This window comes from Echinops telfairi, unplaced genomic scaffold (genome assembly GCF_000313985.2).
Source record: "Echinops telfairi isolate 266 unplaced genomic scaffold, ASM31398v2 ScPeMD7_10;HRSCAF=50, whole genome shotgun sequence".
NCBI classification, from domain to species: domain Eukaryota; kingdom Metazoa; phylum Chordata; class Mammalia; order Afrosoricida; family Tenrecidae; genus Echinops; species Echinops telfairi.
In genome coordinates, this window is record NW_022103907.1 from 1,870,413 (window position 1) to 1,887,340 (window position 16,928).

Genomic DNA, 16,928 nt, shown 5'->3' on the forward strand with positions numbered 1-16,928 from the left:
TTGATGAGTGCGTCTTCAACTATTGGTGATGAAGGACTGACCCCCGCTCCCAATTCATCACAAATTGATAGTCTTTAAAGAAAGAAAAATAATTACTAGTCTATGGGGGTAGGGGTGGGGGGAGGCTAAGGATAGGCAAAATGCATGCCTAAATACTTTTCAAAAGATGTAAATTATATTCGAATGAATATGAGGGGGCTCCAACATTTTATGGAAAACTTTCATCATCTTTCAATTCCATTTTCCTGCGAGCCTTTTCGAAGCCCCCTTGTACATTGCTCGTCGCCTCCTAGGATTCCATGGTGGGGGCATGTCAATTTCTTTAGCCTCTATTTCTCCTTTTCGTTTTGGTTGTTTCCGAGCTCGATCCAGAATAAACAGTGCTGGCGTATCAACAGTGCTGAGCATCGTAGCAAAATCTTTCTAGCACAGTGTTTAGCCAGGCCCCCGAGCACGATTACTGTAGGATGGATTTCTGCCAGTGAAAGTTTTGAGCTTTAGTGAGTCTACTCAGTAGGCCACTTGCTTTGCCTTTTCAAATGAGGGAGTAGAGAGGCATCGGTTGGCACCTGAGAATTTGTACTGACAAATGACCGAACAAACCTGCAGGTGATGTGGAGACCGCTGTCACATTCGCCACTCGGCTGATGGCCCTGGGAGCGGACGCTGGCTTGCGGAGCCGCTGGACCAACATGAACGCCCTGCATTACGCGGCCTATTTTGACGTCCCGGAGCTCGTGCGGGTGATTCTGAAGACCTCTAAACCGAAAGGCAAGGGCCTCGGCTCGCTGCTAGCCCATTCGTGGGAGGGACTCTTCTAGTGTCTGAAAAGCCATCATTCAGGGGGGACTCTTTATTCCTGCTCCATCTAGTTCCATATGGGCTCTGATTTTCCCACCCCCCTTTTTGTTCCTAAAATAATTTTATTCAGGATTGATAGTCACTTACGAAAGGCTCAGTACAAAGAGATACAGAAGGAAATTATTCCCCAAGACAACATGGCTTTTATAACTGTTGTCATTGAATCCATGTCCTATACGTGGATGGATACCTGGGTGGCCAGGGAGACGGGAAGGGAAGCCTTCAGAGGTCGGCATTGAGATAACAAAGAATGTTTATTTTGGGGGTGGCCTTCAGTTTTGAAGTTCTGTGATTCTACTTAATGAAATTTCAGCCCCATTGCAGCCAACGCCGGCTCCCTGACCCCCTCATGGTGCTATTCCAGGACTGAAGATCTAAATGACAGACATTTGCTCTTCCTCTCTGGTTCTTTCAGTGGGTCTGTTTCCTTTTGAGAAAAAATGAGAGCCAGAGTAGTACTCTAAGGCAGTATACAATAGCCCCCCCATTTGTAGAAGACACAGTTTTAGAGATTCAGTCCGTATACCTTGCCTGGAGTGTTTTGTTTCTAACTTCTGCTTTGTGTAGTTGCTCATTTTCTCTTTACATTTTACCTGTAAATTTTTTTTTTGGAGTGATGTCCGTCAAGAAGTCTCTGTGGATACTGATAACTCAAAAGAATTTGTCCTGAGCATGTTGGCAGTGGGGCACGTGGGGCTTTGGTTTAGATAAAGCTAGGACTTGCAGGACCAGAGAGGTATTAGATTTTTGTTAGAGTCAACATTCAAAATACGAATCCAAAATCTAAAGTATTTCCTGTGTTTAGGAATAGCACAATAGTGATTTTTGAAAGTTCTTAGCATTTCAAGATTATTTTTCTTCCTATGAAGCCCAAATTCTTTTGTTGACTAGAATATTATGAATCAAATATTACAGGTAAACATTCAGTGTTATTGGTAAACATTCAACATGATAGGTAAACCTCCCAATGTTTGGTCTTTCACTGCCTATTAGTTTGAAATCCGGCATATTTTTACTTACGTGATCAACAGGCTTTGTCTATCAAGGGGCCAGATAGTCAGCGTTTTAGGCTTTGGGGCCATGTGGTCCTTGTTGAAGCTGCACAGTTTTGCTGTTGTAACATGAAACTAGCCACAGAGAATAGATGAATGCTGGGGATGGGGATGTTCCAATAAGAGTTTTCCAAAAACAGGTGGTGGGTTGGAGTTGGCTATTGGACCACCGTCTGCCGATCTCTGAGCTAACCCTGACTGCCTCACTGTGGCTATCACAGCAAATGTGGGAGAGGTTTGATGAGTGATTATCTTTTTAATGCTGTTTGGAAAGAAGCTTAGCTTGCCCAGAGCGCCGGTCTCTTTTCAAAGGATAATAGGGAAATGAAACATTGTAGTGAATCCTCTGTTGGTGTTTCATTGCAGACGTGGATGCCACTTGCAGTGACTTTGACTTTGGGACTGCTCTGCACATTGCTGCGTATAACTTGTGTGCTGGCGCCGTGAGGTGTTTGCTGGAGCATGGGGCCAACCCTGCATTTAGGGTAAGACAGCCAGCAGAAAGGAAAAGAAAAAAAAAGAAAAAGAATTATGCCTTACATTCTCTTTCAGCACAGAGTCTTTGTTGTGGGCTCTCTGATGAGCAAGTCATTTGTATTTTTGTGCCGCCTATAAATAGTAATGCTGATAAACTTCTTCCAAAATAAGTCTAACAGCACACCAGCGAGTTTCAGAGCTCTTAGCTGGGGAAGCGCTGTTCACCGTGCTCCGGCTAGGGAAGGAAGGTGCTCTGGGGTTTGCATCACCTTTGAGTTTAAATATCTTTTATATAAACGTTTGAAGTATTTATGATGAGTTAGCTGTTAGAGTACATAGACACACGATATTTTTCTATTAAATCATGCTTTGAACTCTTTGGGAAAGTTTTAAAAAAAAAGCATATTTAAGCATGGAGTAAGCCTTTAAAAATGAGCTATGCCAAGGAAAAAATAGCCCCTTCCCCTGCCATCCACACACAGTAATGTGTGTATGTATGTACAATGTATGTACAAAGTAGACACACAGGATTTGAGTTTTATAATCTTCATCAAATCCTTGGGCATTTCAGGGTCAATGAGAGAGAGGGTCTCACTCTTCTTTGCCTATGTGCATCATCGTGACGGGCTCACTGGCACAGGGTCCTGCTTGGGCCTCTGCCGGCCCATGAAGGGCTCAGTGTGGAACCTTTGTCAAAGCCTCCTCACTGCCCCAGTCCCACTCCTGTCTCCTGGCGCCCCCGTATTCCTCTGACAGCTTTCTCTCTGCTCACCCCCATCATTGGTTCCCAGCTTTTCTCTGAACAGCTTTGTTGACTTAAAGTTTACATACCTTACAACTCAGTGGTTTGAACATATTAAGCGGAGTTGTACAATCATCATCACATCGATTTTAGAACATTTTCTTCATTCTCATACTCATTATTAGCTCCCCGTTTCCCAGTCCCGCCGCCACTGGATGAAACTAGTCATCCAGGTACTGTCTCAAAAAATTTAGCTATCCTTGATTTCCTATGAAGCAAAGCATAAACTAACAAATCCACCAGCAATAACAGAATAAAACACAGAAAAACCTCAATCTAAAAGAAAGCAGGAAGTAGTGGAAACCAGGTTCCCTGGAATGTACTGCCCATTGAGGGGCAGGGCTTTTTGTGGAGAGGCTATGGTACCTCTCGCACCTTAGAAGTGTGCCTGGCCCATGCTAGCTGCTCAGTACACATACATTTTTAAAGAGCTGGTAAAATAACACCTCAAGCCTGACCCTTCGGGCAGTTTTTACATTTACAAAGATGATTTCCTTGGGCTGCATGCAGACCTGGGTAAACACAAACTTGCGTATTCATTTTTTTTGTAGAACGACAAGGGGCAGATGCCCGCCGATGTTGTGCCAGACCCGGTCGATATGCCCCTGGAGATGGCAGATGCGGCAGCCACCGCCAAGGAGATCAAGCAGATGCTCTTAGATGCGGTGCCTCTGTCGGGTGATCTCTCGAAGATGATGCTTCCAAACCTTGCTCAGATTACTGGCAAGGCAATGCTGACCTCACTGGGTCTCAAGTTGGGGGATCGCGTTGTCATCGCAGGACAGAAGGTACGGTAAGAAACCGCTGTCCCAGTGGCTAGGCCTGTGGAGCATGATGGCCAGGCCCTTGTGGCCAGGAGTGCGTGCAAGAGGGCCAGAATTTGGAGATCAGAAAACAGACAGTTGGTAATGTCGAAGAATGGGTACTTTGTGGAAGACGGAGGCTTAGATGCAGCGCTTACACTTCAAGCGTGAACGGTTGGAACTCGGTGAGCTCGTTGTTGGAAGGGGAAGAGGGCAGCACCTCAGAGGGCACTTGGGTGAGCTCAGAGGCCGGAGCTGAGAAATGCTCTGCTCTGCGGATTGCTCCCCAGGCTCCCAAATGGGCTCCCCCCACCCCCCCACCCCACACACGGAGCAGTTGTAAAGGAGCTACCATATAAGATGAATCATTCATGTGTCTGGCTGTTCCTTGAGCTGGTGAATGTGTGATAAAGGCTCAGCACCACCCTGGTGGCAAACCTGTGGGAATGTAAATCCAGCCACCCCCCCACCCCACACACACACACTGCATCACAGAAATGGAGCAAAGGAGGCCTCTCCACACCAGGTGCAGTGTTTGGCCATGAGGTACCACAAGTAGGGAAATCTTAGATAGATAGTATCTTAAACTGCTAATAAAAAGGTAGGTGGAAAAATAATGACCCTGCCTCCCATGGGACATGCTGTAAGCATTTCTGTCTTTCCAAGTCTCAGTGTCCTTAAGACACTCACTCACTGCCGGCCTCTCTGAAAGACCCTCTAGGAGGCTCAGAAAGAATATGTGTGTGTGGAGTTCATAGGGAACTCTTGTTGGAGAATGAAACGGAATTCCAGCTTGGATATTGAATTTTCTAGCACAGATATTTCTCAGTATTTTGAGTGGTTTTGTGGGGAGGGTGATACACATTTCTCAGAAAACTGCAATTTAGAGATATGATTGATGAAGAAAAATTCATTAAAAACAGCAAAGAAGACTATTACCAAACTGTGCTATCAGCAGTGGAATTCCCCAGCTCCCTAAAGGATGCATGCACGGGGCCCTCCTTGTGGAGCTAAAATAGCAAGAGATTATGATGCATAGCGTTTTCTAATGGTTAATGCTCAGCTTCTGTGGGATTCCTGTCCTGTGCGTGAGAATGAACGTTTTAAAGAGTTACTCTTTGGGTTTTGCTTTTGCCTTTAGAAACCGTTAAGTTAATAAACCAGTCTTGTTTTCCTTCATACATTTCCCCCCAGTCTGGTGCTTGTCTTTTCATCGTCCTCACAATGTGTCTGTCTTTTTACCCTTGACCATGAATTGGGGAAGGCTCACAGAGCAGCTCATCATCAGGTCTACCTTCACACATCCCAGTGACTTGCCCGGTGGCAACCCGGTGGCCCCCGGCCCCCCTTGGTTGAAAAGGGCCTCCCCCTCAACCAAAACAAAACGGGCAAACCACCGGCTGTGACCTCCTTCCTTCCGTCCCTTCCCCTCCCATCTCTGGCAACCACCAGCATCTGCTTCTGAATCCGTGTGAAAACCTGTTCTCGATTTTTCAAACAACAGTGGCTTCAGGTCGCATTTGCCCTTTTGTGATTGACTGATTCCTCTCAGCATCATTTCGTCAGGAGACGCCTCCCAGACCCTCTCTTCTTGGACACTGCACTGGGTTCCGTTGTCCCTGTGTACATCCGCTCACCCGTGTAGGCGGTTTCCATCGTCTTGCTCTTGTGAATAGTGTTGCAATGAACATGGCTGTGCATGTGTGTATTGGGCTTACAGATCTCATTTCTTTAGAACGTATATCCACTAGAGCGATTGTAGGATCATATTGTATCCACTAGCGCCACTGCTGGATCATATTGTATTCCTAGTCCCATTTTTTTTTTTTCCTGAGCAAGTGCCATCCTGCAGTCCACAGTGGTTGTGTGATTTTACAGTCCCCACAGCAGTGTCTGAGGCTTCCGATCTCTCCACACCGTACTCTCCAGTATTTGCTACTTTCTGGTGGGTTTTTTTTTTTTTTTTAACTTTGCTATTGATGCTGGGCCAAGCATTGTTTTGCATCTCTGCCATGGCTGGTGTTCTTCCTATCTTTGTTGGCCGCCCACATGTCTTCTCTGGCGAATTGGTTTCCAAACCACGACTCACCGAGAGCAGGAGTCGTTTGTTTTGGCGAAGTCCAATAGTTCAACTTTTTTTCGTTTATGGATTACGATTTTGTTGTCTTCTCTCAGAAAATTTCCCCCGTGTGTTCTTTCAGAAGTCTTATCATTTTTAGTTTTATATTTAATTTCGAATTTTTATATAGATGATTATGTGACCCCCCCCCCCTTTTTTTTTCCTACCTTCCCTTTCTCCAAACAATTACCTCCTCATTCTGGCCCTGTGTTTGGAAAAGTCTGATTTCTCTGTGGAATGGTTCTGGCATCTTTGTAGCGTGTGGATTTCTGGACTCTATTCTGTGCCTCTTCCCTGCGTGGCCAGTAAAGCCCGTTAGGCCTAGAGTTGTATTTATTTATTCGTTTTTATGGTCTTAGACGACAAATTCAATCCGAGGTATCTTTATTTGTGTGTCTTTTGAGGAGTTGAAATAGTTGATCTCATTCGCCCAGTCCTGGCCCCAGAGCGGTTCCCCGTATTCCCTCTTAGCCTCTAAAGGTCGAGGGCATGTCTTTCATTCGCAGTGTTGGCAGTTTGTGCCTTTCCTCTGTCTGCTTGCTTGGTCCACTGAGAAGTTTATTTCAGTCACCCTTACAGAGGATTCCCTTTTGGTTTCTCTGATGGTCCTCTGTGTATCCGCAGTCGCGTTCTTTTGTCTTTACTCTTCCCTTCCCTTTTCTTGCTTTGAGTCTTTGGTTTCTTACGGTGGAGCCTGGAGCCTTGATTTAAGATGCTTCCTCTTCTATAATACAGACATGTCGTGCTACAAATTTTCCTCTTAGCGCAGTTTTTGCCACAGTCCACACGTTTCCCTACATTGTGGTATTCGTTATTTTCTAATTTCCCTCATGATTGTCTCACCCATCAGGGTAATTTAGGAATATGTTGTTTTATTTCCAAATATTGGAGGGGGGGGGGTGTATTTCCCATATGTCTTTCTGTCGCTCATTTCCAGTTCAAGTTCATCGTGGTTCAAGGACCTATGTTACAGGGTTTCTTTACAGTTGTGTTCTGTTTCGGATGAGAAACCTCAAGGACAGTTGCCATGGTGTTGAGTCTACCCCTCACGGGGACCCTGCGGGGATCAGAGCAGCACTCGATTCCCTAGGCCTTCGCTCCCCCCGCCCCCACCATCCCCCCCGCCCCTCCAGGACTTATTTTTCAGAAGTGGATCCCCAGGTCTTTCTCCCAAGATGCCTCTGGTTGGACTCAGCCCTCCAGTCTTTCCGTTGGCAGCCGAGTGTGTTCACTGTGTGCACCACCTGTGGACTGGTTTAGCATGCATGTCAGTTAGGTCTAGAACTGTCGATTGAGTCCTTACTGAGAGAGGAGTGTTACCGTCTTCAGCGCTAATTCTAGACTTGTCCATTTCTTCTTTCAGTTACATCTTTTGCTTCATGTACCTAGAAGCCCCGTCGCTGGGTGCATACACATTTAAGGTTGTATTTCCCTGAGAATTGATTCATTATAATTGAATGCTTCTCTTATACCCAGTGATTATCCTTGTTCTAAAGTCTACTTTGAGAGCATGGATAGTTACAAGTGTTCATGACAAAATGAAATTGTAAGAGTCCGACACTAATGCGACTCTGATATTATATTGTCCTTAGGTTGGAACATTAAGATTTTGTGGAACAACTGAATTTGCAAGTGGGCAGTGGGCTGGCATCGAACTGGATGAACCAGAAGGGAAAAATAATGGAAGTGTCGGCCAAGTCCAGTACTTTAAATGCGCCCCCAAATATGGTAAGGTAGCTGCTGTCTAACGCACAAAGAACTAGCTTAAAATAAATAATTTTTACTTTATCACTTTTGCCTAACAGTTTCCCCTAGATTACTCATTTAACAAATGAAAGGGGTTTTAGGGTGGGCTTTTTAAAGGTAGGAGCTATTACAGCATCGCTGATGAGAAGTATATGAGAGAAAGAAAAAAGATGTTGCAAGAGAAAGGAGGGTGGGGGAGGAGTTATAGGAGTCAAGTCCTTTAAAAACTCAACGGCAGATGGAATCCAGTGCCCAAGTATAGGGGATTGCCTGATGTTAGGTGATGCACCACAATGATCACTGCCGTCAAGGTGATTCCAACTCAGAGCGACCCTGTAGTCGGATATTGAAGAACTGCAGCATAGAGCGTGTGAGACTGTACATCTCCACGGGCTAGCCTGCCTCGTCTGTCTTCCCTCCAGCGGCTGGTGGGTTTGGACCATGGACTTTGAGATTAGCAGCCAGGAAGGCTCTCAGGTCAAGTCCTGTGGATCCTTATGGAAGGAGAGAAACCATGGAAGATGAGACATAGATATTTTTAATATGATGCACTGTACCTAACAATACAATGCACTTGACAATAGCCAAGTCAGAAATGGTCATAGAGAACGATCACCCTTACAAGGAGCCCTTGTGGCCCTAAGGGCTCTAAGCTGGGCTGCTACCGGAGGTCAGCAGTTCTAAAGCACCAGGAGCTTTGAGGGAGAAAGACGAGGCTTTCTGAGCCCACAAAGCTGCTCAGACCTGGAAACCCCACAGGGGCAAGTTCTACTCTGCCTGAGGGGTTGCTGCGAGTCAGTCTTGTCCCGATGGCAGGGAGTATGACCCCTTCCTTATTCGCTTTTCCCCGAACACCACTTACCACCTGAGATGGTGTGCGTGGGTCTTTCTCATGGAAACAGCAGTCAAAGAGCCCAGATGATTTGCACTGTATGAATGTGTAGCCAAAGACCTCCTTGGAGTATTAGTAAAGAAAGATGTCATTTGTGGAGACCAAAATGTCCTTGATGAGGGCACAAATCGAGAGTCGGTCCAGTTGCTTCCTATGCATGTGAACACTGGACAGTCAGGAAGACAGTAAAACGACCTGCGCTTCCGGATCATGGTGCTGGCGAGGAGGAAGACCGACTATTGCGGAAGGCTGGCAGAGTGAACAAATAGGTCTTGGAAGGAGCACAGCCAGCAGTTGGACATGGTATCAGGAGGGCACAAGAGATGAGGCTTGGTAAAGTAGAAGGTCAACCAAAAGAAAAAAACAAACCCTCGAGATGGTTTGGCACAATGGCAGCGACAACGGGCTCAAACATAGCCAGAATCACACTTCATTCTGCCCGTAGGAGTTGGAATCAACTCCAGCTCACCACCAACGGCAGCAGCAAGGGATCCTTAAGTGGCTGTGTGTGTGTGTGTTTGTGTGTGTGTATGTGTGTGTGTGTGTGTGTGTTGGCAGCTCAATTGTGGGCACGTGGGACAAGAGTCACTAAAAATGACCCGAAAGGTTCATCTCGCAAAAATAGATGTGCTTGCCTCTTTTCTTGGTCTGCTTTCCGGTGCTTACACCCAAGCTAACGAGTCTGCATTTCCCCCGTAGGTATTTTCGCACCGCTTTCAAAGATAACGAAAGCAAAAGACCGAAGAAAGAACACCGTGCACAGTTCTTCCACCAAAGCCGCCCCCCTCCTCAGGTCCCAGAAGGTGGACGTGACCCATGTCGCATGCACAGTGAACACTGGTAGGTCACGCCCGAGGGTCACTGGTGAAACTTGTCCATTTGGGTTGCTTCTCCTTTGCGAACGGACACCTGGCTCGAATCAAACCAGCGTCCGCAACAGTGTTTAACCGCAGTCATGGTTTCTGATGCCATTCCCGTTGTCTCTCCTTTTCCTACTGCCGCTATGCCTTCCGCACCCCATCATCTCTCCCTCAGAACTGGACTTTATAGCTCCAGGGAGTTTTTTTATGAAGCACCGCTAGCTGTCCACGGTCTTTCGTGACTCCCGATCAGCAAAACGTGGCCGGGTCTGGAAACTAGCATTCCGAGCCCTCTGTGGCCCGGCCCGCTTTCTGTCTTTCGTCTTCCCTTGAACTGCCCTCTGCACCCCCCTTCTCACGCCGCCCTTAAGACTTGGTCTCATGCTGTGTTTCCAGGTGCAGGGATTTGACTTCTGCCATTTAGGGCCCCAGCTAGTCTTTACCTCCCGATTCAGATCGTGTGTCCCCATGAAGACTGTCCTCCCGATGCCCGCTCCGCTCCGGTCCGGTTCAGAATCTGACCTTCAAGGACTCTGGAGTTAAAGAGAAAAACAGAAACCACCTCCTAATGTTCTGTGTACTGATCCATACCATTCAGTTATCTGTGTGCTATCTTGACCTTGGCCCTCTGATCGCTTTGTTCATGTAAAACTTTCACCCACTCGGCAAAATGTTACACTTGAAGTGGGTGGTGAGAGTGTTTTGTCCTTTTGTGCCCGTTGTCGCTTTGAGTCTGAATGGATTCGACGGCAGTGAGCATGACTTGGTTAGGTTTGGTTCGGTGCACGCAGCAGATGGGAAGCGAATACTTCATTATCTAGTAGAGGCACATTTTCTGCCTTATTCTTGAATTTCTTGCTTCTTTGAAGTCTTTGTAACTCTTTCACATAAATTTTCAATCAGCTGTTAACATTTCTTAAAAAAAATCTATTGAGGTTTTATTTGGTATTGCATTTAAACTTTAAAATCAATTTGGGAAGAACTGACAATCTTTAGCTTAATCTTTTCATTATGAGCTTAGACCAGCTCTCCAATTAAGTTTTAAGCAAGCTTTCAATAAGATTGGATCACGTTCTTAAGAGAGATATTTTGTGTATATTTTACTGGATTTACTCCTAGGTACTTTATATTTTGGATGCTACTATAAATGGTATTGAATTCTCTTTTGTCTATTTGTATGTTTTTATATACTGATTTCATATCCAGAACATTTTTGCCATGTAGATTATTTGGGGTTTTCTACATGTACACACATATCATATATGAAAAGGATAGATTTTTTTCCCCCTTCCTTTCAAATTCTTACATCGTTCATTCTTTTTGTTACCATACTGTACCTGTAAGAATCTCCAGTGCATGGAGAATAGAAGTGGACCTAGCAGGCTTATTTGCCTTGTTCAACATTTCAACTTTCAATATATCTGTAACGCACCTCCCCCTCTGTTAGCTTCAGATGTAACCATAGAACAGTAACCAAAATTGAGAACCGGACCTAGAATAAGCAATACAGGATGCATTTAGGTTGTCCCTTTTTCTACCAATGGGAATGCCCACACTGAGTTGCCCTACCTCCGTAGTCTCCTCTGACCTGTAGCAGGCCCTCAGCTGTCATTGTGCTTCAGGGCGATGGCATTGGAAGCATGCTGGACAGATCTTTCCTAGAATCTGCCTTAGTTTGGGTTGATGTTTACTTTCCAGTAGATTAGGTTTAAACATCACAGGGAGTCCCTGGGCTATAAAATGAAGTTCCCAAGTCTATCTTGGAAGTCCAATTTGTAGGTAAGTGCTTGGCAGTGTTGTTGGGTAAAGCATTGAACTGCTGCTAACTGCAAGGTTGGTGGTTTAAGCCTAACAGCTGCTTTGTGGGAGAAAATGAGGCTATGGGAGACTGTAAAGTTTTTTTTAAAGCCTCAGGGACTCTATATAGTGTAAGTTCCCGTACTTATTTGGTCTCCCGCCTCCTCCTCAGAGAAAATTTACTCAGCGCCTACTCCCACCTCCCATGAAAAACGTTTGTACTCTAGCCCGTACATCATCCATGTATCATCCAGGATAAAGTGTAGGCATCTGCTTCTGCAGCCCCCAGTGGTGCCAGTGCCCCAGATGGGTGCCATGGCCCACTTTGGGAAACACTGATGATGAGTCGGAATCCGCTTGGTTAGTGCCAGACAAGGCTCACACCCTCTTCAGTGATGTGAAAAAATGCACGCGCAGCAAATACAGGTGATCATGGCGAAGAATCCGTCATGAGAGGGGTTGGTTCAGTACGCAGATAGTCATAGCATCCAAGGGAAACTGAGCTGCCGCAGGGCAGTGATTGGAGGGTGGCGTGGGCCTGGCCAGGTTCCAGTCTTTTGTATAGCATCTCTGAATCAGAGCTGACTTGACAGGATGTAGCCTAAACCGAAGGGCAGGCACGGGTCAGCTGCACATTGAATGCACAAACAGTCCCAACCCTGGGACTGCCACTTCATGATCTGGCTTCCTCTCTGCCCTTTGCTTTTTGTTTCAGTTTCTCCATTCCTAGCTTCTTCTGAATGATTTGAATATTTTGTAGAAAGACAGTATGTCCATAAAGTTTTGGGGGGCTGGTTCTATGCGTTAAAATATGCACACAGGCAGTCCTTGCTTTGCATAGTACTGGCAGGTACAAATTCATGACCACAATCCAGTCATATACAGTGAACCCTTGCCACTTCGCGCTTCGACTTCCGCGGCTTCACTCTACCGCGGTTTTTGCGTAACAGCGCATGATCTGTCATTACTGCCACTGATTGGCTCATACTGTACACTCTTGATGCCATAAATAATATAATAAATAATAAATGATAATTGTAACGTCCAAAATGTTTTACTGTATTTTCCCTTTTTCGTTTAATAAATTGGGTAATACGAGTGTAATGGTGACTAAAGGGTGTTTTTTCATGTCCTCTATGCTCTAACTACGAAAATATTTGATTTACAAATAAGGAATCCTACTTCGCGGAATTTCATTTATCACAGTAGGGTCTAGAACCGATTAACCGCGATAAACGAGGGTTCACTGTAACACAAAGTGGCTTAAAATTAAGTTCCCACGTGATCTTACATGCGAGTAATTACACAAAGTACACACTTTCCTGTTAGCCATTGAATCCAAAATTCACGATGTGAGTAACAGATGGCCAATCCGGTCACTGCTTTCCAAGGCTGTTGGTGATGAGTCACTGCACATCTGTTATGCAGTTTATGTAGAGACAGACAAGTGCATAGTTCGGTTACCTCCTTGTACAGGCGACATTTGACCAATGGGTAATGCAAAAGAATTGGCAGACAAGGATGACAGTGTGGTGAAAGATGTTAATACTGGGAGTGGCGTTTGAATGAAGCGTAAATGGAGACGTAGACCAAATAGCTGGCCACGGGAATGTTGGCGCTGCCAGCATATGACGACGGGGGTTAGGGACTTAGTGAAGGTGGACTTAGCAGCTCAAACGAGGAAGTGACTGTGATGGGAAGGACGGAGATGTCCTAGAGGAATTGACATCCGAAAAATAAAGTCCCACTGAAGAAGCACTCCAGGATTTTATAACTGAGCGAAATGAGATGAAATAGGAGAAGTATATTCCAAGACAGGAAAATAACGGCTTCCAGGGCACAGAAACGATGCGCACTCTGCATTACAAATCATAGGATGAGGAAAGAGATGGAAACTTCCGTTGATACGTTTGCTGCTTTTCCAAGAAAACACTTTTGTCCTCGATATCCTTATTGTTTTAGATAACAGGGTACTGAATTAGTCTTAATTTACTATTTTTAATCTTCTGTACATTTATGACTGCTAATGAGAATGTTTTTAATGTTTTGACAAAATTTGTCAAGGGTCACAATTTCCCCATTGATCCTAAAGTTCACTATGAGTTGATTCTGACTCACGGTGACCCTATAGGACACAGTAGAACGGCCCCTGTGAGATTCTGAGATTGTAACCTCATGGGAGTTAAAAAGTAGTTTTTATAGAGTATATAGAGTAGTTTTGAACTGCTGATCTTGCGATTAGCAGCCCCGCTTATAACCCCACACTACCAGGGCACCTACACGAACTACCTGTTTCGTCCTTATTCAACCAAATCCCCAGAGTACCCTGTTTCTAGCCAAGCTACTCACCATTCTCTGATCATGTCTTTTAAGATCCCCCTCTCTCTCCTTTAGATCCGTCCAGAATCCCTCAGTTGTTCCTGGCTGCATCCCCAGTGTTCTGTGGAATAAATCTGACCCGTCCCTCAGGACTCCGCTCAGCAGGTGCTTTGATGAGGCATTAGTTTACCTCTTGAGCCTCCATCATTGTCTCCTCGCTCTCTATCAGTGCGCACCGAATCTGCCCTCATCTTTTATGTCTGCTCATGTCTTCCTCTCCTATGAAATGGAAGAGGCCCTGTCCAAGCACATTTCTTAACCCAGAAGGCTTCCTAAGTGAGTGGCATTGACATGGGATATTTGATGGAAGTTTAAAATTGGATGCAGTCCTTGTGGACGTTTTATTTTTATTTATTTTAAATAATTTGCTTCTGTGGGCATGGAACAGAATTCTTATTAAGGTCGAGTCCAAAACATAAACTTATTTTAATGTGATTTTCACTGGTTGTTTTTGTGAGAGTTGTATAAACTCTCAGCGAGAGGATGGTCATATTCAGAATACCAGTAACAGAGAGTACAGGATTTCGGACTCTCTGAACTCTCGTAATACTTTATGATGATTTACAGTGATTGTTTACACAACATTTACTAAAAATCAGCTGTCATAAATTTGCATGTATATCTCAATGCGAGAAAGTGCCCTGGCGGTGAGGTGGGTTAAGCATTGGACTCCTAAAGGCGAGGTCAGTGATTCAAACCCACCAGCTGCTCTGTGGGAGAAAGACAGGGCTCTCTGCCCTCATCGAGATTTACAACCTTGGAAACCCAAAGAAGCAGTTCTTTTCTGTCCTGCAGGGCCACAAGGAGTGAGAACAGGCCACAGCCGAGGATTCAGGGGAATCATCACCTAGGTAACGTAAAAGCCCTGGTCCGCATGCAGCCGTTGTAGCTCAGGTGTGGTGCATTTGCGTTACCTGTGAGCATTGTGCACACACACTAAGGAGCTCATTAAAGATCAAACAACTGGACGACCGCTGCAAGCACGTTTTGTGATTTGTACATCCTTTGAGGATAGTTGCATAGGTTCAAGGTATTTGGGGAAATTGATTGGAACTTTCGGAGGAGCTGGGAATCTTTTCTTTTTAAATAATGAAATCAGTCCCCAGCTGCCTACGTTCTTGTTCTCTGCTGTTTTCAGAAATGAGTACTACCTTAAAAACAACTACATTTTTACGTGCAATGTTAAAAAAATAATCTCTCATGTTGACCACAGTGTGTTTCTCCTGTGTCCTAGGATTAATGACATCGAAAAAAGACGGTGCTTCTGAGTCTACACTTCCATTACCTCCTGGTGAAGAATCAAAAGCGGTCACAGAGAAAGGTGGTAATGAACAGCCTTTACTTTGCAGAATATTAATTTACTGATGGAACACTAAGGAAAAAAAAAAAAAACGACTTACGGAGGGCTTAAGTTTCTCCAACTGTTTTATTGACATCTAATTTATATACCATACAGATCAGTGGTTTAAATATGTTGACAAGAGTTGTGTAATCATCAGCACAGTTGGATTTAGAATATTTCTTTCCTTCTTTTTTTTTTTTTTTTCACATGGAGAATTTTTTTTGAGGGTCTCCGGCAAAGAAAGTGCGCTTCACTAGCCAGCATGGCTACACCTGGTGCATCTCTCTCTACCGGCCACCATGAAACTGGGTTTTTAACATCCCAGCGCAAAAGATGGTAGGGGAACTGCTGCCACTGGAGGAAACTTCGGCCTGGGGCTTGTGAGGGTTTCTGGGAAATGCATTCCCAAGATATTTCATGGGCTCTGTGTATGCTTTGTCCAAATCTCCACCTTGGCTCCCATTCCCTGCCACATCTCCCTCCCTCCCCAGCTCCGAGAGATTTGATGTCTATCATCCTTTATGGGCTCAGGCCCAGAGGTCTCTCCTACTGGAGCGGCTTCCTGCTGATATGGGCATAGCGTATTCTCACCCTGCCTATATGAGTAGAAATCTCTCATAATCTATTTTATACGAAGGGGAGCAAGCTCTTTCAGGTGGAGAGACTGCGTCTTCTTCATTCTTGTGCTCATTTTTTATTAGCTAGGGTTTACGGTTTAAAGTCAATAAGGGGGAAAAAACCAATAAAGTCAATAAGGGGGAAATAATTATAGAAAAACTTCCTCTTGAACATCCCTTAAGCAACTCATAATAAAGTATATGTGTACTTCTCTCTCTCAAATACATAGTCCTTGACGAGGAGTCTTGCTGACACCGGTTAGCCATTCAGCTACTGATCTAAAGATCAGTGGTTCTAACCCCCAAGCACCTCCACGGCAGGAAGATGAGGCGTGTTGATCTTGTAAAGGTTGACCGCCCTGGAAACTGCTGGGGCAGTTCTGTTCTGCCCTGTAGGGTCACCACACATCAGAACTGGTTAGAAGGCAGCAGGTTTGGTTCGCGGTTTCACCCTTGACCCTGACTCTGCACACATAAATTCGAGAACTGGATTAGATTAAACGGGGAAGAGAAGGAAAGGCCATAGTGAAGAAACTATAGGAAGGAGAAAGCGGGGACCAGCCGCTGAACACCGTATGAAAAGCAGTGGAACTTGGTGCCTGTTCCAAAGAGAGGTGACCCACTGGAATGTGGGAAATCACTGAACAGTGGCACATCCAAGTACAATTTTGCTGAAGGCCATTTTAAAACAGTCGCAGCAGCATCTGGACAGAAAGCTCTCAGAAATTCAAGCTGGGTTCAGAACAGTGGGGACAGGAGATGCCATGGCTGATAGCTGGTGGATCTTGGCTGCACGCTGAGAATGCCAGGAAGATGCTGACGTTTTGTGGACTATGCCGAAGCATCCCACTGTGGATTATAACACGCTATGAGTAACATTGCGAAGCATGGGGATTCCAGAACCCTTCCTCGCGCTCCTGCAGAGCCTGTCGTCCTCTGAGAGGTGGTCTTTGGAACAAAGGAAACACCGCCTGGTTTAAAGTCAGCGGAGGTGTGCACCAAGTGTAGGCTTTGATGAACATGCTCTCTCTATGCTGAGCAGGTGGCCCGAGAAGCTCTCCTATTGAAAGAATGCAGCACCAGGGTGGGAACACAAGAGTACTTAACAGTTGGACCAGTAAACAACAGTGCGCTAGTCCTGCTTGGATTCACAATCAGTGCTTGTGGAAGCAGCAGTCAAG

The 16,928-nt window shown here is 45.3% G+C and overlaps 1 protein-coding gene across 3 annotated transcripts in view; it reads left to right on the forward strand.

Moving 5' to 3' along the window:
• CLIP4 (CAP-Gly domain containing linker protein family member 4) overlaps window positions 1-16,928 on the forward strand; it is a 53,000-nt gene that overhangs the window by 9,866 nt on the left and 26,206 nt on the right. Inside the window, exons 4-9 of one of the 3 annotated variants that reach the window (XM_004711100.2) lie at window positions 610-771; window positions 2,280-2,398; window positions 3,744-3,980; window positions 7,707-7,842; window positions 9,452-9,592; window positions 15,023-15,112. In XM_004711100.2, coding sequence (XP_004711157.1) covers window positions 610-771; window positions 2,280-2,398; window positions 3,744-3,980; window positions 7,707-7,842; window positions 9,452-9,592; window positions 15,023-15,112 — 885 coding nt within the window. The remainder of the gene's footprint in view (window positions 1-609; window positions 772-2,279; window positions 2,399-3,743; window positions 3,981-7,706; window positions 7,843-9,451; window positions 9,593-15,022; window positions 15,113-16,928) is intronic. The other 2 variants (XM_045287043.1, XM_045287044.1) reach the window with 2 other exon arrangements.